The 22,885-nt window shown below is 35.1% G+C and overlaps 1 protein-coding gene across 1 annotated transcript in view; it reads right to left on the bottom strand.

Moving 5' to 3' along the window:
- Positions 1-1,867: 1,867 nt before the first annotated feature.
- fat2 (FAT atypical cadherin 2) overlaps positions 1,868-22,885 on the bottom strand; it is a 107,734-nt gene continuing 86,716 nt past the window's right edge. Inside the window, exons 23-29 of the mRNA XM_038295399.1 lie at positions 20,999-21,156; positions 16,516-16,969; positions 9,942-10,095; positions 7,605-7,704; positions 7,364-7,512; positions 5,943-6,217; positions 1,868-4,774 (exon numbers count right to left, since the gene is read on the bottom strand). Coding sequence (XP_038151327.1) covers positions 4,278-4,774; positions 5,943-6,217; positions 7,364-7,512; positions 7,605-7,704; positions 9,942-10,095; positions 16,516-16,969; positions 20,999-21,156 — 1,787 coding nt within the window. The 3' untranslated portion in view covers positions 1,868-4,277. The remainder of the gene's footprint in view (positions 4,775-5,942; positions 6,218-7,363; positions 7,513-7,604; positions 7,705-9,941; positions 10,096-16,515; positions 16,970-20,998; positions 21,157-22,885) is intronic.

The raw sequence follows: 22,885 nt of genomic DNA, 5'->3' as shown, positions 1-22,885 counted from the left end.
ACAAGTGTTTCCGAACGGTCAATTTTTTTTAAATGTAAATTTGTTTCCCTATAATGTATTTTTTTTCTCTAAAATGAAACTTTCTCTCACCTAAAATCTTAACTTATTTAAAATGTGAATTTGTTTCATAAAATATAATTTTGTTTCTTCAAATATTATTTTGTTTTTTATTTTTTAATGTGTTTTTGAATTGTAAATGTGTTTTTAAAAATTTAAACTTTTTTTTTCAAAAATACATTTGTTTCATAAAATATAATTTTGTTTCTTCAAATGTTATTTTGTTTATTTGTTAATGTAAATTTGTTTGCTAAAATGTAAATGTGTTTTTAAAAATTGTAACTTTTTTTTCAAAAATAAATTGTTTCATAAAATATAATTTTGTTTCTTCAAATGTTATTTTGTTTTTTATTTGTTAATGTGTTTTTGAATTGTAAATGTGTTTTGCACTTCTCAGCCACCGTAGATAACCCTCTGAGCAGGTAATAATCCAAGTCACCGTTGAACTTCAAGTTTCCTGGATCCTCTCTAACTTATCTGTCCTCCTTTAGTGGCTTCCCTCCCGTGACCAGTCTGACGAGCCAAGATCCTGTGCACATTTCTGTAAACTTTGTAAATAAACCATTTAACTTTTCCCCTGTCTGAAAGAGTGTTTCTGCATGTGGGTTAGACGCTTAGACCCCAACATGACACACTCACTGTCTTCATAATGGTCTTTAAGGCAAAAAGCCAAGTTCTGAAGGTTTCATGGAGTCAATTCAATCTGAAAAACTCACACGGAAAGAAAAAGACAATTAGAAGAATTTTATTGATACAAGTATTTTAAGACTTTGGCGCTCAGTCCAGAATTTTGCTTTAATATGCATAAGCAGGTGTATAAGAACAGAGATATTTTCATGGAGAGAGATGAAGTTAGTTCAGACCATAGTCCACTGGTTAGAGAGACGATCTGCTTGAGCTGTACTGGTGAGATCCAGTAGACTGCGTGAGCTGATACTAGTGCTTCACTCGGGATCCGGAAGATAAATGTACAGTGTGGATAAGTAGAGGCTTGCATAAACCTGTCCATGATGAGCAAGCATGAAACGACAGTGGAGAGGAAAAACTCTCCATGGGAAGAGACCTCTGGCAGAGCCAGGCTTAACATAGCGGTCTTCTGCTGGACTGATTGAGACGTGACGAGGAGTGCAGTAAGAGTCCTTGAGTATTTACACTTTGATAGGGATGAGGTTGAAGAAGCAGCAAGGAAAAGCCAGATGGATCTTTGCTACGATGGTGGAGAAGGGGATGGAGGTGGGTTGAATCAGGGTCATTTGAGTCAAAATCAGACATACCTTGTAGCACAGCTACTGCTTGCACATTGGCTGGGTAGCAGGTTGAGTCTGGGATCTCAAGACCTTTTAAGATGAAATCTGGATGCTGATTGGGCTTCGTTGAGGTGCGGTTCAAAGCTGATTGGTTTATGTCGGAGGCAGTTGAGCCTCTGATAATGAGGGCAAGTAATTTGTTTTCTTCAGTTGAACTTCAGCCTAGGCTTCATTAATGTTGTTTCCAAAACCTTTTGGATCTCTATTTGTTTTTAAAACAGCATCTCGAATGGAAAGGCCTTGAATTTAACATAAACCAAAGAGATTAACTGAAGCTCTTAAGAATAATACAATGAAAGGCAGAGGTTCAGTCTCAATTACACAAAACATCTATAAGGCAAATTCTGCTAATTATCACAGAACAAGTACTGAACATTTCCCTTTTGGGTTTATAGTACATGTTGCAGAAAGAGTTAACTTGAGACACTAAATCTGTTTGAATTTATTTTGAACAAGACAGCTAATTTTGACAGAATGGGAAAAGAACAACAAGAGGCCCGGAATCTGTGTGTCTATAACTTTTCTTTATTCACTTTTCAAAACAAAAAAATAGGACGTTTGAATAAAATCTCTCACAGAGAAATAACAGACATGGGGATGCCCACATTAATACAAAAATAAACTTTATGACTGAATTGAAAAGTAAAAACAAATCTAATACACATTCGAGGAACTTGTATCCTGCACAGTAACAGCACATTATTATAATCTTATTTACACTTCAATACTTGTTTATAAGATTTTTTATTCATCCAGGTGGAGTTGTTTTCAATCGACCCATCATTGACAGAATGTAAAACGTCCTTTTTACAACTTTGTTAAAATGCTAACAGGACAGAAAATGGTTAGAGAAGAAAATATGGCTAGTAATATTGCAACTGAAATGTGCATAATTTAATGATTTTAAAGTCCATAAGATTGAAGATAAAACATGTAAATCACTGGTAAATAGTAAGGTAGAAAATAATTTTTTTAGCTCTTCAGTACAATAGAAATTAGCCAGAGTGATTGGTTAATCTTAATACATGCAGTTTGACTATCTTGACATTTTACAAAACAGTAGTTGGTAAAGAATTAATCTGATTATGCTTTTTAAATGATCAATTAGAAAAAGAGCAATGGAGCTAAAAGTAAAAAGCACTAATGGGATATTAAAGGTCTGCTTGGAATTAATCCATTTTAAACCAGGTTTACATTTTTTACTAACTTGAATAAATTCCTCTTTCATCTGTGCCAGTGTTTAAAACTCACTACTGTCTATGTGTATGTTATACATGCAGCTTCCTTTTTAAATAAACAATTATATATAAACTAGCTGTGCGTCTTCATTACACTTCATCAGGGGACTTAGTAGCAGTTGTAGAAAAACTGGAACAGTTCGTCACTTACATCAGGACAGTTTTTAACCTGGTAGAAAATACTACCGCTGAAATGAATGAAATTGTCTATATTTTGTATTTTTTTTTCAATATGCTATCAACCTAAGGTAAGGAAAATGCTGTGAATTTAGCAATTTTGACCAAACATAATGATCAATCCAAAACTCAAACGGCATTTCAATTTAAATTAAATGCTGTATATTTTAATGGTATTCCGTAAAAATATCTGACCTGGACTATGACCTGGATGACTGAGAACCTTCAGCAGCATATTTTAAATATAGCATTTTTCCCACATATCGACTTTAAATATTTACTTTTAAAAAAATATGTTGTATGCAGCAAAAGTAGCGTTTAACTGAAAAAAGCAGTTTCATGAAGTAGAGTTTATATATATATATATATATATATATATATATATATATATATATATATATATATATATATATATATATATATATATATATATATATATATATATATATATATATAATTTAAAATGGCTGAATAGGCTTTATTTTGCTGCAGAGAAACCTCCACATAAATTGTTCAGATTTACATCAGTGATGCAAGCATTGCTGAACAGCAGTTAATCCCAAACTTTAAACCAAAGTTAATTTTGCATATTACAATCCAGGACGAAATGTTCATAGACACTAAAACTGCTAAATTGCTCCTGTGTTGAGGACAGTATAACACATTCTGAAATACTACATCACAAGTAATCATCACTAGTTCACTCGTTTAAATGAGGATCCAGCCCCATCGGGAAAGATGTTGACAATATATAAGTAAACAAACACTGAAATGCTAATCTTCCCTTTATAGTTCTGAATGTCTTGGCTAATACATTTAAACATGTTCTTATTAGTATCGTTGCAAATAGTCAAAGATAGGGAGCACAAATGCACCTATAGTACAATTTGCGATATGCATGATTTAGTTGTTCAGTGCAATACAGGGAGCAGGCTTTAACTAATCAGTTTTGTACTTAGGGGCGGTCTAGTCAGGAATGTAGTGAAATGCACATTTGTTTCAAACAGAGTCTCTGTGGCCGTCTCTTCTCTCTTCATTAAAAAAGTCTTACTTTATTTCTCTTTATATTCCAAAGAGTGGAGAGTAGAGCCAGTAATACTGTTCATAGTTTCTGGAAACTGCTTTCAGTAGTTTTTATTTTATTTTATTCTTTTTTTTATTAAAAGATAAACTGTGAACTTCTTCCAAATAGGCAGCTGAGCAGTCTTGAAATATACCTCCTTGTAGTCCAGATAGAACTGCTTGTAGAACTAAACAAAAATGTGTTTGTTTCCATCTGGGTGGCAATAAAACATGATGGGATTTGGAAATCAGAGCTCAGCCTTTTCAGTTTTTCCAGTTAATGTTTCTAAATAAGATATGAATTTATACACAAAGCTGCCTTAAACTGGAAAAGTAGCTGGAATCAGCATAGTTTCACTCTTGCGTATGTTCTTGTATGAAACCAATAAAACATTCCGGAATGAAGAGATCGTTGTTGGAAATGGTGCATTAAGTCCTAAAACATGACCTCTTCACAGCTCCCGTAGTCACTCCCCACCATACTTGAGCCGTCATAACCTTGGTGGCTTTGCCCTGTGGGTCGTGTCTGAGGCTGGGCAGGGTTTGGTCCTCGTGGAGCACTGTTCTCTTCAGCATAGGATGGCATGGCTACACTAAGACGCATGCTGAGTCTCTTATAGCCTGAGGAGACATTGTCGAGGCTCCGGGTGTGCTGTGTGGGATAGTAACTAATAGCAGTGTATTCATTTGGGCACTGAGAACTCGGAAGAGGAAGACCGTCTGGACCCAAGAAGTCATCTAGATTCTGGTTGCTGTAGCATGGTGGAAGTGGAGCCCGCCGATCACATCGATCCAGTGGGAATGGGAATCCCCCAAAACGGGAGTTTCTTCGAGAATCGACAGTAGAGGTGGAGTAGGTGTCCTCCACAATGTCAAACTGGGGGAACTCCTGGACAGTTGGACGTCCATAATAGTCAGGGTCTGCCGGGTAGACTGAGGAAAGGGGACAGAAAAAGAAAATATCAGAATTTGTCCAGAAAAACTCAGACACTTCTTAAAGTGGTAAATTTGGTCAACGGGAGTGACTAAATAATTTGTTTCTAGGTAGTTATTAATTTCCCGCTGCAGGCTAAAGAGACAATCTTTAAAAAGGCACAAAGCTATGGATTATGTTAACTATGATTGTAGCCCTCGTTAAATTAAATTTGGGTAAACTGGGTAATGAGAATGTTTATACCATCCTTTGAAAAATTGGGTTGTAAAAAATCTTAAGTAATTGTGCGTACATAAGCTTAGGAAGAGGAGGCTAGGAAAATATGCATGGTAAATCCTTCACCACAGAACCTTTGAGTGGGTCTGAACAGCTTTTCAGGGAGAGGGAATGTATCTAAAGAGACTCAGTGAAGTGCCCACATTTAACCTGAAGGCAGACTGAAAAAAAAAACCTTCAAAGACAATCACCTGGAGATTCCTTCTCATCTTTCTTCAACATTATTATATTTCAGCTGGAAACCTCAGCAAAGGCACTTCTCTGTTTTATATAAAATTCTGTCTATTCTGATGTGGACGTGCTTTACAAAAGCAATTTTAGGCTAACTTTACAACCAGGAGCCATTTATTCTAGTCTAAAGCAAAGTTTCATTGATTCTGAGCAAACTGCCAAGTAGGATTTTAAAATTGTAATTTCTAATATGAGAAAAGTTAAATTCTAAAAAATTGTTTAAATCAAATTTAGGATAACCTTACATTAAATTAAGTATTAATATTACTTTGGTCAAATTCAAAACATTCATACTCTTAACAAACTCTTAATTATAAGGAAGAAAATTAAAATATTTAGATAAATAAATAAATAATGTTCGTGCCCACTGATGGAAATGTCCTCTTATCTTTTTTTTGTGCATGATTTATTTGCTTTTTCTTTAGTTGTTGCTAAAAATCTCTTTAGTTGTTGCTAAAAATCAGACAAATCTTAGTTAATCTTCTTTATCAACTAAGTTTTTGAAATAAACAGATCTAACCAATTTATTTTTATACTATCATAAAGACCAAAAAAATCTTTATCTTACTTATTCTACAAGTGTTTTTTTTTTCTTTTTTCTTATGTGTCTATTTCTGTTTCTTCTTCCTGGTTAAAGTTTTTAAACAAACTGCCACAAACCTTCATAGTCCATGCCCCATTGGTTTTTTCTGATGGAGTCATTGTCAGAGGTTGACGGCTGTCTGACAGGAATGTTGGGCGCCACGCTGCACACGACTGGCCGCAGGCTCTTTGGAGATCCACCTCCTGATGAACCAATTTGACTGCGCGGCCTCAGGGATCTGAATGGTGTGTGATCCAGGTTGTTGGTGGAGCAGACCAATGAGCTCACCTCAGTTGGGTTGCCATCTTGGCACTCTACTTTGAGGCTCTTAGCCAAACTGGGCTGGAAATACCTGTTGGCATCAACAAAAGATGGTTTCAGCTAAGTTTGACACTGTCAGTATATGACTCTCTACTAATCTTTAAATGTGTGGTGGCCTGAAAAGATGTTAAAATATATTTCCCTTTTCCTTTGGGCTGGGTGTTTTGGCTTTTTTGGTGCAGACCAACAATTGAATTGAGAAATTTACCATAATTTTGTTTTTTTCTCAGCTCTAATCTAAACAACTGACACTTTTGATTTATGCTTTTTTTAATATGGCTTTTTTAGTATAAACAAGGAGAGTTAAACAAGTTTAACTTGAGCCTGAAAGATAGAAAATATTTCTGTAGCTGTCCACACTGAAACGATTTTCAAGGCTCTCAAATTAAAAGTTGAGCCTCGAAAAAGTAAAGGGTAAAATGGCTTTTATTTACGTTGCCCCATCTACATGGAAGATTCTGCAAAAAGACTGGATATTAAATTAATTTACCTCAAAGAGTGAAACTCGAATACAGTTATTTCATTACAAACTGGCTAAAACATATAAGGTATAAAAGGTTATAACAAAATATACAAATATTACTTAAAAAAATAGCCCAACTGAAAAGTTTGTCGATTTAGCACTCATTGTTGGGTTTTCTTCTGCAGGAATTACAGCATTGGTCTACTTTGTAATTTGTGGCAAAACTTTCATGAGTCCCCAACAAGTTCTTTAGTTTCACTCTTTTCACAATCCTCTTAAGGCTGAGATTGTGCTCCTTTCTTCGACCACCTTTTTTCTTTCCTCTAAACTTTATATAAAGATAAAAAAAACTTATTACTAAATAAAACTAAATATATAAAAACTTTAAATTACTTCATTGCATTTTATTAATATTCACCTGGCTGTGAATGACTGTCTACTGGACAGATGCCAGGATAATAGTCTTCTCCATTATTTAGTGTCTGATACATATTCTTTCCTGTAAATTGGGTTTTCTTTAACAATAAACTAGGACAATAAATAAATAAATGTGAAACAAAACCCTGCTCTTTGCGATGACAGCTTTTTGAAATTTAACTTTTCCAGTTGAATTAATTAAACAGCATTTTTCATTTTGCTGATATTCAAAATCATTTAGATATATAAAAACACACCTCACTTTAATAACAAGAAGAAAATATATATAATATTTACCCATTTGAGTCCTGGACACACACAGGTTTTCTCTTCTTCCTATGAACATAATATTTTCTTGCAAAGATGAAGATTCCCACCAAGAGGACTATTCCCAGCACTCCAGCACAGATCTGTGCTATCTCCACATAGCCAATACCTGGAGATACCTGACAGAGGATAGGAGATGCTTTGTGTTACATGCAGGGTATGAATATTTACTATGACTGATCCCAAACTGTAAAATGTAAATAAAACTGACCACTGGCAGCGGATCACAGTGGACGGAGCCATCAACAACTTTACAGTCAAAGCCTCCGGGACAGAAATTAGGCGAGCAGACCTCAATCTCATTGTGGCATCTGAAGCAATAATAGAGATAGATTTAACATACCAGAAAGGAACAAATAAGTAAACTTGCACCAGTTTGAATCACATGTAGACTCTTTGTTATTTAAGTAGAGCAATAAAAGTAAACACATTTTTCTGGGTCAGTTGTGTTCAATTTACTCAAATTCATCAACCTGATGACTAGAGTGATTGTTCTCAATGGATGATCATATTCATTTAGACATTTTTTGACTACATCAAGTCATCGTAACGATGTAAGATTTAACAGATCTTTGATCCATGTTATAGGATGAGATAAATTCTTCTTCTTTCTAACAGGGTATCTGGAATTTCCTTTCTAAAATATGCTATAAGTAGAGTGCAGCTAAAAACTTTTATTTTCATTTTGTATATACAGAGTAGAAACAACAAAATTTGGTTTTGTACAGGTCTCATGATGTTTCAATTTTTTAAAGTGCAGCAGTGATCAAATGTAAACATTGAGGGAGAAAAAACATGGTGCAAAAATTTAAACGTAAAAATTTAAAAGGCCATAAGATAATTTACTAGCTTATTATTTGGAAATATCCCAAAGGCTGCATTCCTTTTCTTTAACAACCAAAAAATTTGAATTAATTAAATGATTAGAGAAAGAAACCTTCATAATAGCACAATCTCCTGTTTTTTTTTTAGCAGCATTTTGACAAAAACCTATGTCTTTTATCTGTTTGCTTAAATCATTTAATTAAATTTAACAGCTTAGAGCCAGTATGTCTGTCAGTAATAGCCCTAGAGAGTAAAGGTCATACTTTGCTAATGAAACTAAAAGCTTAACTGCAGTCCTTCATCTTCCGAAGTAAGAAACGCTGCACGAAGGACCACAGGGATTGCTGAGTGCTTCTACATTACTACACAAGCCTATTATTTTATTTAGGTTTGCATATATTGGAGTTTGATGTTACCATAAGAGTATTTTTTTTGCAGAGTTCACAGTATTTTAGCTCTGGAAAAAGTATTTTGCTCAAAAGAGCTGTTTTTGCACAACTTTGATATTAAAGAGTGATTTTCTGATTCTGTTTTACTCTTTAGAGAAGGAACTGATTTTGGGTTATGACTAAAAAAATTTCCATTTGGAGTTAACTTAGACAAATTTTATGTTGACCCATTACATTTAAGAGATTCTTAATTCACTTGATGTGCAATTCTAAAATTAGTTTCAAGCAGCCAACTCAAATGTGCTTCTCAAATAAAATTTCTGACGGAGAAAAACAAAAATTTGAAATCACCCTTTATAAATGAATATCAGTTGCTAGTGGTTTAACTTAACTAAGTGATTTTACAATGACATGCTCAAATGTGACAAAACAGCCTTAAAGACTGCACAAGTCACACAAAGCCCAAGTTCCTGCAATTACATCCCACAGTCATTTTTCACTCACTCAGTCGGAACACTACCTGCAATGTGGATTGCTCTCAATAACTGTGAGGAGCGATGCAATTCCACAGATGGATTTAATGAAAGGGAGAATATGCAAATGCCTTAGTAATTTGTTCGACGGCTGTTGGTGGTGTGCGAGGAATGCAAGTGGCTGTTGATGAGAGGAACATGTTTGTGTGCAAGTGTGTGTTTGTTCATTTGGATATGTAAGTTCAATTTTATGTGCTTGTGTATTTAGGGCTGTGCACATTATTCCTTAAAAAAACAAGTGGAAGATTAAGCTTTTTTTTCCCTATTTTTTATTATCTTTACCTTGAAAGTATGTAATTACAATTTTGGTGGGAACGTTCAAACACAATTTATTTGGGTAATGATGGTATGGCAGGTAATTGTTTTTTTTTGTTTTTTGTTTTTTTTTTGCTGTTTCAATATTTGGCCATTTTAATCTCTCTACCACTCAGTTTATGCCTGAATACCAGCAGCAGATACCCTGCTAAAAAGATCCTACAATCGATAGATTAAAGCCTCTTGGTATGCTTTAATCTTGATGTACTCAGTGGTGGCAAACATAATGATTTCTCACTGGTGATTAGTGGGTATTCACTGATTTCCTTTTACTCAAAAAAAAAAAAAAAAAAAAAAAAAAAAAAAAAAAAAAAAAATATATATATATATATATATATATATATATATATATATATATATATATATATATATATATATATATATATATATATATATACAGTCTTTGTGTAAAACTAAAACAGAAGAGATTTACAATGTTTCCAGGTAGAAAAATGGAATCCATATGACAAGCATGCATGTTTTTACCTTGCTTCAGTGTTGTCTGTTGAGCAGTTACAAATGTAGCCTTGAGCCTTTGGTATGCATACTCCACCATTTGTACATGGCTGCGAAACACATGGGTTGCCGGCCAGCTCGCAGCGGGGGCCATGGAAGATTCCTGCACATGTGCAATGGGGCTCTGTAGAAAGAAATAAAATGCACATTGACAACTGAGACAAGAGCAACGGATCAAAGCGTATTGAACATCCCCAACAGGGAGGAATTAATCACAGGAAAGGTCGGCGGGATTCGGCCTGAGTATATAGAGGTGTGTTTGATATTTAAATGAGAAAAAGCAGCCCTCAAACTAAAACACTGGCATCTTGTTTAGAAGCTTTAAATGTTTATAACGAATGGTTACATGATTACCAAATATCAACTGTTTAATTGAAAACAACAAAGATAATGGTGAGACATTAAAAAAAGATTAAAAAACACATACATTTCATCACTTTTAATGGCAAGTAAAGGCAAAAGAAGCTCTAAACATAGAATTATAAGTATAAGCAACTTAATGCAACAACAAATCTGAGGCGGTAATTCCTTTTTGTGAAACAGTTTGATAAATAAATGCCACTAATTAACAGGGGACCATGATGAAAGTGAATATATGAATATCATATTAAAAAAATTCAATGTGCATGATTTCTTAACACTATGAAGCTCTATTCTGGACTTTCCCCAACAGTCTTTGTATGAGATGTTGAATATAGTCATCAGGTCATCAGCAAACCTTAATGTGTGGCAACAACAGCATCAAAATGTTTTTGCCTCATGAAAAAACAAGTATAACGATTATGAAGTATTTAAAAGCCCCTTGAAAACTTGTGTTGTTTTCATAACCATGACCTGAAAAAAAACTATAGTAGGAAAACATTTGCTATCTTATCTGCCTTTCACCTACTCCCCAGCTGTAGAGGAAGCTGTAGTTAAAAAAACAAACCTTGACAGTTGGCTTTTTTTTTAACACCTGTCTGATTACATTGGCCTTACCTTGAGTGGGGAAATAAAGCACTGTTTATGTAACTAAAACATAACTTTAATGTGATTTTAAATAATGAGGAGTAACATTTTGTAATTCTCATGGATATCTGTTTCTAATCAATTCAATTCAGTTTATTTAAATAGTGCCAATTCACAATACATGTCATCTCAAAGTACTTTACAGTTCACCAGATCATACAGTCAAATTGATTAAAAGTTTTCTATCAGGTTGACTGCATCGACTCAAAGGCACTCACTCACACAAAGCATGCTTGTAGCAACAGTGGAGAGGAAAAACTCCCTTTTAACAGGAAGAAACCTGCAGCAGAACCAGGCTCAGTGTGAGCGGCCATCTGCTGAGGCTGACTGGAGTTCAAAGAGAGAGAAGCAGAGATACAGAAAGAAGCAGAGATACAAAAGCCAACTGTAAAAGGTGGTCCCGTCCAGCCAAGCAGACGAGCTCTAAGCCAGCTCCCATGTCAGAGGATGAAGAGAGCACATCCAACCAGTCACAGTCAGAGAAACAGGACTACACTGAAAAAAAGGCTGATCTCCAACATCTAAAGGTCTAAACATCTAAAATATCTTTGTTTCCTGTTATTTTAAATGCAGCGAAAATAATTAGCTCTAAAGCTCATAAGATTAATATCTAAAAGCTGATTTTATTTGTTAAGTTCAATTGATTTATCATCCTTTCTTTCCGTAATGTAAAATCCAGCTGCTAGGTACATGTCTTATCACAAACAAACTGTTAAAACTGAAGCTCCTCAGACACTAGTGTCCACTGAATTTATCAGTTCCAGCTCTCCAATTAATAATAACTTAAAACTCGGGCAGATTAACAAGTCGCAAAAACTACTAAAAAGGTTAAATTATGAAATAATTCTACCAGGAACTTTACACAATCCAAGACCTACATACATTAATCTTTGATCATTTAGGACGATATTCTAATAATCAGCGTAGGATCTACAAAAATGTAAAGATCAGGTAGGACCCTGTGATTTTTTTTTATTAGAAGTTCTATGTATGGTCAAGTATGAAGGTCCACTTCTCTTCAATTTGTTGACATTGCACAGCTGCTGAGCTGCCAAGCCACATCTGCACATGTTCTGGAAAACTGAGGCTTTTACATTGGTCTTAAAACAAAAATGAAGTATTTTAATAAAGAAACCACATGACTTCAGTATTTAAAACTTGCAACCATGAACGATACTTCCAAAGTGGTTAAAGATTCAAACAATTGCATATCTGCAGTACATTTTGAAGACAATAATTTATTTTTACAGCGCAGACCTAAGGGAAGAAGTGGTTCTTTAACAGTTTACGTAAATGCAGCTCAAGTCAATGATACCTGGAGATTATTGAGCTCTGCATCAGATTCCCCACTGTTTTCTGATCTAATGCTTGACCCATTTCAAATCTTATAAGCTTCTTATAAGCTTTACAAATAAAGTAAACTTTTAAGATAAAAAGCTATAAATAGCAAAACTTATGGTGTTAAAACAATTATTTTTCTTTCAAAATCTATGATCCTGGAAAAACATGCAGGACTGAGACAAATGTCTTATGTTGCCACATTCATGTCTTCAAATCATGAAAAGAAAGATAGACCCTTTTAAATAATTATTGTCGTATATTATAATATATCAAGACATGGACCACTTAATGAAGGAGGATATGCAATGGTTAATCTGTGACATTCAAGTAACAGTTAAGCAGTGCTGTTTTAATAAACGATTAGGATGACGAAATCATGTCGCTGACGCTCCTTTTTTTTCATAACGATAACAAACATTGACGAGCTAAACATGTGCCTTTGATGACTAAAATACAACTAGTCATAGATTTAAGTTTTTAGTCAACAAGACTAAATACAAATTTGGTCGTCGGTCAGATGTTTAAACTGTATCATTGTCCTGTAATATGCTAAGCAGTATCACCAGTGCTGCTGCGTCTTTTTTGATCCTGCCATCCACCTGCCACACAGCGTTACACGTCCTGCAGGAGCACAGATGGATCAAGACAGCAGCAACAGGGTCTGAGAAAATAACCCAGAATGGTCAGTACTGCTTACTCAACTCTGACTAACTCTGCCCTGATCTTCCATCTTTGCTTGTGCTGAAATATGTCTTTGGAGATGCGGAGCTCCGAGTCTGCGCTCCACGCTCCACACTCCACACTGATGGTTCGCTCTCAGCATTATGGCTCTTCATGCTCTCGCTACTTTATAAACTATATGGGGCTGATCATCCTCTGCCAATCGTAATTAATCCCTTTAATATTATTTTACTTCTTCCAGCTCACAAGAAGTGATACTAAACATTAATTTGTTTCCACCTAAATTATATCCAAATAAAATAATTGCATTTTGTTTATTTTTGGATAAAGAGCCAGATGAGGAGATACATAGATCTTTGAATATTTCTTTCTCATAGTTCTCGTTTCTATCTACATAGATATGATGTAAATGTTTCCTTTTATTGTCATTAAAACATTTTCTGTTTTCTTTAAATATGTCAACATTTCAGTAGCATATTCTTTCAATTTAGGTCTAGTTTACCAGGGCATTACAAGGCAATTATGTAGGTTCTTTGTTCTTTCATATCAAACCCTGCAAATTTAAATCTAATGGACAGCTGAAAAGAGGTAACTAAGGGACAAATTCTCAGAAATAAAGCCAAAATTGCCAAAGTAGAAAGAAGGATGCTTTTGTTCTTTTCTTTTTTTGGAATGAAGATTTATTGATCCGCGTGTATTGCATAATTCATAGTAGATCAGGATGTGTTTGCGTTACGATGGAAACGTATGTCCAAAACCATTCCTTTATTGTACATTTTGTTAGATTTTCTGTCTGCTATATTAATCAATATGATGTGTTGAACTAGATTAGCTATTTTCACAAGTATTGTGGGATATTCCAAAAAAGTAAAAAACAAACAAACAACCAAAAAAAAATCCACTGGACTTTGTTTCCAAGTTTGAGGATATTTCCCTCCCCATGTCTTCAAACTTCCAGTCCAGTTGATTGTTTTAAAAAAAATAATAAAAATTTGGAATGACTATGACCTGTATTACTGAGAATCTTCACCAGAATTTTGTCAGAAACTTTTTTTTTTTTATAAAGTAGGGCATTAGGTCATAAAAAAGTTTATTTGAATTCTTTAAATCACAGTTCTCTGCCCAAAAGTAATAATGAACTGCACAGGAACATTCTATACCCAGTAATTGAAGTTTCTTGGTTAGAGCTTTCAGTCTGGTAAAGAACCTGGTTGTTTTTCAAAATTGTAAATGTTCACTTTTTTTGCAACACACTAAAAATAGACTAAAACCTCTTTAAGTTTTAGTCAACTAAAACCCACTAAAACTATCATATGTCGAATTGACTAAAATGCGACTAAGACTTAGTAGTTTTGGTCCTGAAGACTAAGACTAAGACTAAATCTAAGATGGCTGTCAAAAACAACACGGCAGTTAAGTTTTGGAGCAGCACAAACATCTAAGGCCCAGAAGCAAGTTCCTGTCCACGAATGGATAAGAAAATAACTGAACAAAATTTAAGAAGAAGAGAAACTTTGGAGTTTAGTTCTAATGAGATGCTGGGCCATGACCAAACCTTGTTTTTTTTTTTTTTACTTTTTGTACTTCCTAAAGCCTTAGTTGTTGATCTAAAACAAATGAAAGTCAAACGCTAAATCAAATAATTGACCACGGTTAAATACTTTTCATTCTGTAGAGATGGCTTTAGAAAAAAGTGTTTTTTTTATTTCCTTAACTTTAATAAACCTCAAAAAAACATATCTAAATGGAATTGCTGAACGATTATGTCTCTTGAGTGATTGACTTAATTTTATGCACAAGATCTAAAAATGTGGAAAAATATGCAGCAAACTGAGATAGTTTCAGATGTTCCATACAGTGGTGCCACCAGGGGGTGACCAAGGCCATCCTGTGCAATGCCCTGGCCAATCCACTGGTCACCCCATCAGTTTAGCATTTCATCCCATTATGGCAGCGACTTAACATTAAAAATCACACAATAAAACAAGATATACGTAGGTGTTGACTTAAGTCTATGATTTCTACAGGCAGGTTCACCACAATAGTAGATTCAAACCCTGAAATTATGGCTTTTAGTTTCAGTGTGCCAACCCAAGATTTTTAGTGGCCCCATCTGGCCATCCCTATGAGACATTTCTAGAGGTGCCACTGGTACCATGGATATAAAACAGTTCTTATAGTGATGATATCTCATGTCTTATGGTTCCCTGCTTTACATTTATTGTCCATGAATAAAAAAGAGGGGTATTATTTTCCTTAACCACATAGTACATAAAGTAAAAGGTCCTCTCCACCATCTGCTGCTTTGATGCATAGCCAGCTGGTCAAAGGAGGGTAATATCAGCTCTGCACATGCTGTGTCCCACATCTACACTGCCTTGCAGGAGTCCAAACTCAATACATTTAATACCAACACAAGAATTGCCTCCTATCTTAAAAATTTCTTCCAGTTTGGCTCATCAGTTTTTTTTTTTTTAGAAATTGATACCTTTTGCACCGTCATCAGTCACAAATAGACTCAATCCATATATCTGATGGGCAGCAGAGCATGGCTAGCCGCGGTGAAGGGGAGCCAGCAGGAATTACAACACTGACCGGAAAGGCTTTTATTTGCAAAAGAATGGAGGGAGCACAGATGAAGCAGTCTGTGTGAATGAGGGATACCTCCAATATTATGTGGAGCTCTGTATGTTGGTAAAGGCATTTAACTTTTCAGTAAGCCTGTATAAGAAAATGGTCTTGTGCATCTTAAGAGTAAATTAGCTGATGTCTATTTTCGTTATAACAGCTTTCAGATTTAAGGGTGCTATATAAATATCCAAAGCTGCAAGTAATTCAAAATCAATTCAATCAGTCCCTTTGCAGCTTACAATTAAGAATTTTAACCCTAATAGCTTTCTCATAAGGAATGTTAACTTTTTAGATTAGCATGGAAGCATTTGCAAATGTGAATATTGATCTAACAATAGGAAAAAAACTGTGCATTTTTGTTCAGAACTTCATAATTTGAAACAGGACATCATATTCTAGTTTGCTGGCTGAAAGACGGTTAAGTTTTAGGTTTCATTCATTGCTATTAAACATGGCGCAATGCTAGAGAGTGACCAAAGAAACAACTGTGTTGTTAATACTATTGCAAAATGAAGTGGTTTAAAATTCAAGTTCTAGGATCACGTTTTTTTTTTATTATCTTCCTTTGTAGCTTGTTAGTTTTTTTTTTCAACTTTAAATAGAATTGTGGTTTTAACAGATTGTAGATTCACTGTGGACAGTTGGATACATGCTAAGCAGTAGGAGTGTCACATAATTCTCTTCTCTGTGTTTGTTTTAGTCATGGTAAATAATAGGAATGCTTTGTATGTTAAGATATCTCCATAGTACTGCCCTAATCAGAAAGCTGTGTCAGTGTGTATTCTGGCTTGTAGATTACTACCTTTGGTACAGACCTGTTTGGCTCTGGAATGTAATATTCAGCAGTAAAGAAGTTTAAGAAAAGTCAGACTCATTTACTAACCTCCAGCAGCATCCTCCTCGCAGACTCCTCCATTGTCGCATGGTTGATTGTCACAGGCTCCTGCGCCATTGCAGCACTGATAGACCCCAAACACCCTCCTGCTTCCAGACTCTGTAAACTCTGGTGTATGGTCTGCCAAAATTGGCTCCCTGTTAAGCTCCAAGTCCTCCAGACAGCCAATGAAATGATGAGCGTCCTGGATGAAATCTAAAGCAGAGTCCTGAGACAGAGGAGCAAACAGTAAAGCACCATGCGAGCCCATCATCCTGCATGGTTCTCCCAGGCTGATGGAAGCTGGGTGCTGCTGGTCTAGAGTCAGTTTCATGGAGCTGGAATTGACCTCCAGCAGGACACTATGCCAATGATCATCTGAGACTGGTGGGGATCGAACCAGCAGTGTGGCTGGAGATTTGTTTCCACATCTATATCTGATCTGCAGCTCTCCTTTGAGCAGCTGGGGAAATAAAAAATAAAACAATAGATTAGTAAAAGAAAAATCAGACTTTAGATATTTCTGAAATCCAAAAAATCTATGATAACATACAAATAAATCTGTATTTTAGATCCAGAACCCTACAAACACAGTACTGCAAATTTCCTGACACTTAATGAGGTAAACTGCCCTTAAGTGACAAAATGACTCAGTGTGTTTTACTCAAACTTCTCCACATTTATAAAAATATGCAATCCTTATTTATTAAATGTTCGTTTAGGGTGCCAACGTACTTGACAGGCCGTAAACAGAAAACATTGGAAAACTGTTTGCCCAAGATTTCTTGTTTTGACCTTATGATCTAACCTACATGTTAAACGTGTCTCTAAAAGTTTACCTGATCAAATACAAATGCTTTTTTTCAAAGAATGATTTAAGTTATCAAACGATTATCCAAATCAACGTGACTCTCTAATGTTAAAAATGGGGTTTTGCCACATTAGAACCAGCCTTTGGCTCCAATATTCTTGGTATTCAAAAGATTAGTAAATATACCAAAAAAGGTCCTAAATAGGTAACATAAAACAAGTATACACACACCCTTATAACTATTTATCTAACAATGATGTTTTTAAAATAAGAACATGCAAACCCCATGCATTCAATTTGTTTGAAGCCAAGGACCTTCTCCTTGAAGAAACAATGCTGCCAACAGCACCACTGTGCAGCCCTGAAGGTAAACTTCATTTGATCAGGTGTGGTTCATGAATCTCATAATTGAAATCTATAAAGCTGCTCATGTTTCTGTCTTTTTCCAATTGTTCTTTGTGTTACAAAAACAGTATTTTGCTGATGTGCTCCTCATCTGTTCTGTTTGACACAACGCATGTAAAGTCAAACAAACATGCTCAGCATTTTATCTCCACAGACCATAGCCCGTTGGTCTTTCTGCATGCTCAGCATTCCAAAAAAGTAATAAGCCAGCAGCTTTTTCCAGTGCCTTTTATCTGTTCAGGATTTCTTTATGCATTAGAATCCCTTTTCACATCTTCTGTATTAAAGATATATTTTGCAAACTGCTACTGTACACTAAAGGCTTATTCTTAATCAGCGCCAGTGCAACTGCCTCTAAAAACATTAATTATTAAAACTCTTTCAGTTGTTTTTTGTATGTTATTTTTAGGGAACTTCTATTTTCTCCACTGTCCCATACCAAAAAGTTTTTTCGCATCCTTTGCAGAAATTAATTCTGTAGGCTTAACTTGCAGAATGCCCCACATCGATTAATAAAGACTTTTGCCATATCATTAGAAAATGTTTTGACAAAGAAACCTGTGAGACCTCTATTAGTTGTCTTTTATCCAATATACCCGCTTGGTGCAACTTATTCATGATGGTATATAAAATATACAGAGCACAGTTTAATGGATCAATGATCATACATTATCAATCAAGCCCATCTAACATGTGCAATCTATGATTCCAAACTCAACTGGGACTGGAAGTTCTTGGAAGTTTTTGGCTTCATGTCTTAGTAAGTCACAGTCTAAAATGCTGCAAGGCTCCTACAATAAGCTTAAGGCCACAGGGAAAAGTTTAGTAGGCAGTCATGGGAACATTAATCATATTTCAACCTGGAAAAATCACAAAAGAACAAAGGCAATTAGAAGAGTTTTTATGAAACAATATTTTAAGACTTTGGTGTCAGAGTGGTGGAACAGAGATTGTATGAAGATGGAAGCTAGCTGGAATAATGCACAGGTTTGTATGAACCATGATGTGCAAGCATAGAGCAGTAGTGGAGAGGAGAAATTCCCCTTGGGAAGAAATTTCGGGCAGAACCAGGCTCAACATGGCGGTCTTCTGCCGGACCGACTTGGTATGCCTTATAAGTGCTGTATGGGTCCAGGGAATCACTTCATTAGGGGGAAGTAGCAGCATGGAGAAGAAGCCAGATGGAGCTTGCAAGTATGGTGGATAAGGGAATGGAAGAGAGTTGAATTGGGGTCATCAGAATCAAAGTCCCACATGTCCTGACCGTCCGTCCATCTGTGCATCCATCCATTAGCTCTATACATTTATACTTGATTGCTTATATGTCCAACATTTAATGAGACATTATTTGATTGTGCAGGCACATTATCATGTGTCTATCATGGCTGAAAACCAAAGGATGGTTAGTTGTTTTGTTGAGCAAGCCAGTTTTTTCAGAGTCGCAACTGTTTGAGAAAATATCCCTTCCTGCTCACCTGCCAACATAAAAGCCAGAAATAAAACTAGTCAGTTTGCATTACTGCAGTGAGCACAAGGAGTTAGTGTTGGTCCACTGATTCCACATCAGCACAAATCCCCCTCCTTGTTCACTGTCGAATGTGCTAACTGTTCTGCTGTCAGGTATAAGCTGTCACCTCATATAAACAGCTGACACGTCACCTTCACTTGTTCTTCACAGTTTACTGCTGTTGTTTTCCACTGAAGCAGCTCCAGTTCTCCATCAAACTTGCTGATTTAAACTAGAATAAAATGTGTGGCTAAACAAAACAAATCAGCAGCTGCAAAATTTAAGCTTGAAAGTGTTTAACCCATCGAAACACAATGGAGCTTATGTTCCAGTGGTGAATAAGGTGTACAAAATATAACTGAAGTCCAAAGACGTAAGAACTCAGGTGTGAGTCATTCAGTTTGGTTACAAAATCATCTTGAGTTTCAACACAGGATTGTTGGCAGAAAATGTTTTTTTTTTGGGACCTTGAAAAACACCCTGTTAGGCTTCTGAAGTTTTCCTTCAGCAAGGTAAAATATCTTACAGAGCTTCAGGTTCATAGTCTTTCATTTACAAAATTATCAGTGTCTCTCAAAGAACAACTCCTTGTTCACCTTCACTATGCAAATGTATTTTTATATATGGACCTTGCACTCAAGCGTACAAATAATTCTTCTTTTCCCTTAGCTGTGCTACATAAAAATATCAATAAATCTTGATGACAGTAAAGTTTTCATTTGGACTCTCAAAGAACAGTAGTCTCCCTCACTGGGAATTTTAAAGGCGACATGGGATTTACAAGCTACAAAACCAGAATGGCTGACATGATAAACTAATGTGGAACTGGATAAGAGTTTAGGTAGATTGGAAATGGAATAAGATATTTATATTTATAATAAGAAAAAACAACTGCAATCTCTAATTTCAGGTGCATGATATCTAATGTTCTTATTTTAAAAGTAAACTACTCATTACATTGGCAGATCATCTTATTTACCTACTCAAATTAAGGGTAAACACACGTGATATAATTTAATTTTTTTTTATTTTATTTTTAGATATATATTTAGACATAGTGTTTTTGCAGTGAAGATATTGAGTTGTTTCAAAAGGCATTATACAATTGCACCCTTAATGAAGAAAATGCAAAGAATTTATGGCACACTGACAAGCTAAAGTATATTGGATTCTGGGCTGAAAACATTTTGAAATCGTACATGTCTCCTTACTGTCGGTGTTCCCCAAAGAAAACTCTCAAAGAGAAAACTCGACAAGGAATACTCAGAAAGAGAAAATCAGTAGAACCTTGATTTTATCTTTACGCCTATAAATTAGTGTCAAACAACAACATTACACTAACAGTATCCGGAAATTAGGAAGAGATTTAATCTCTCTGCAGTGGCAAAACTCGAAGAGCAGAATAAATTAGCCCTGAGCTCAGGGAAGAGCACAACAAATAGAATCTTTCAAATAAATGCAAATAATGAAGGTCTGCATCATTTCAGGGCAATTATATTACTTCCAGTGTGTTTCTTCTCAGCCTGTCTTCCCCTAATTTTTCTTTTATTTTTTATTACAATTAAGAAAGGTTGTTGAGAGTATCCTTAAGTACCCTCATCCTGAAATAACTCTTCAGTTTAGGTAGTCGTGTTATACCCTGATGTACTGTTGAAAAGATTTTAAAGATTCTTGGGTCTCTTTTGTTATGACAAGACAACAAAACTCAAGAATATTTTAAAAAGTAGGATTTTGCACCTTTTTTTTCAGAGGCACAAAAGGATAAATACCTGTAAAGCCCCCCAATCGCTTGCACCTCTGGTGGACATGATTAGGCCCTGATCCTGGTAAGTCTTAAACCTCAGTGAGAGTCTGAAATCCTGGCTGTCCTCGTCCAGTCTGTGAAGATACTTCATGTAGGATGTACTGCTGAACCTGAGAGCTGACTCTGAAAAAAAAGGTGAAACAAGTGAGGAAAATTATATAAAATAAGAAAAAAACAATTCTGCTGAGGAAATTATGCTTTAGAATGAATCTCATATAAATTAGTGGTAGAAACAAATTACATGACTGCATACAGTAAGGAAGGTACATCTTTGTACGAATAATACTTACTACTTTATAAAATGCATACATTAGCTATGATACCTTCCATAAATTTGCTGCAATCGCTCCTTTGCCGTTAGGCTGATCTATATCTGATATGTGTCATTACGGAATTACATCAAGTTTAAGTTAAGGCACTTTTGAAACTTTTGAAAGCGTATTCCTTGGCATTAGTTTATTGCCACTAGAAAGAACATGTACTTGATCAAATAAAAACAGTTTGCAAACAGAGAAGCATAAAAATTTCAGTTTTAATTAAAAAATCCATTAAAAGTGGAGAAATATAAGAAAAAAAACTGACTAGATAAGAACAAAGTAATCTGCAGAGACCATAACATTATTAAATTCTAAAGAGAAAGGTCAGAAATAGAGCATATCAAAAATATATTTTGTTGACTTGAAGATCAAACTTTAATCAGGGAAGTGGAGAGACTGGAAAGCATAAATGTTCCAAGCTTGTGGGATAAACAACTCCTCATTAAAACTTATTAACTTCCACCTTTAAGCTCTCTGGTACTTTGGGAGACAAAAACAACAAACTAAAATACAAAACAGGACACCAGATTCTAAATCTGACCTCAAGAGTAAAAACAGATATCGTGCTAAAACAGTGGATTAAGCAAACACAATAAGGATATGTGGATTAAAAAGATGAACTACTATTTTTGCTTACAGAGGCATTATTCGAGAAGGTAATAGGCAGAGTAGCAGTGTGTGCCAAAGTGGAAGACTATCAGCAAAAGTTGTTGCCTATTAAGTGGTAAGCATAATTAAGCTTATTGATAGACCAAAGTTCTAGAAGTTCAACATTCTACAGAGAGAAAGAGGACAAATATTTAGTGGGCTTATAGGGAGGTTTACACCATGTCTGTTTTCTTGATAACATAGCCAGTTATTCAACTTCTTATGAATTTCTACATTAAATTCATATATTTGCCTCAAGTGCCTTATTAATGATGATCTGATAACCCCTGACTTCTTCCTGTCTGTAATAAGGTTAAATATTTCCGACATTATATAAATGTTGACCAGTCGGATGATTGTTGCATGTATAGGCAGTATGTACAAGCCGATAGCTGGTCAGAAAATTTTAATATGTGGTTAACCCCTTTGTAAAAATAACACTTTCTAAAGCATTTCGTATTGATTGATTGATTGACTGATTGATTGATCCTAGCCCACCTGTGCACCTTTGTTTTTTTTTTTGCTATGGGCCGTTATTTTGTCTGGAATGAAGATTAATGATAGTTTTTTCTTTTATTAGTTCTTTTTTTAGCTCAAGGCTGGACTATTGTAATTCTTTATCATCAGGAAGTCCACAAACTAGTTAGAAGTCAGAAAAAGAGAGATCATATCTCTCCTATCCTAGCTTTTCTTAATTGGCTTCTTGTTAAATCCAGAACAGAATTTAATATTCTTCTTCTCGCATATAAAGCCTTAAATTGCCAAGATCTATCTTATATCAGAGATATGATTGTTCCTAACATAGCACTTCACTCTCAGGTTTACTAGTGGTTCCTAGATTTTTTAAAGGTAGAATGGGAGGCAGATTTTTCAATTATTAGGTCCCT

The sequence above is a fragment of the Cyprinodon tularosa genome, unplaced genomic scaffold (genome assembly GCF_016077235.1).
Source record: "Cyprinodon tularosa strain WSP-4 unplaced genomic scaffold, ASM1607723v1 ctg355, whole genome shotgun sequence".
Lineage (NCBI taxonomy): Eukaryota > Metazoa > Chordata > Actinopteri > Cyprinodontiformes > Cyprinodontidae > Cyprinodon > Cyprinodon tularosa.
This window is presented reverse-complemented; position numbering and strand designations above follow the sequence as displayed.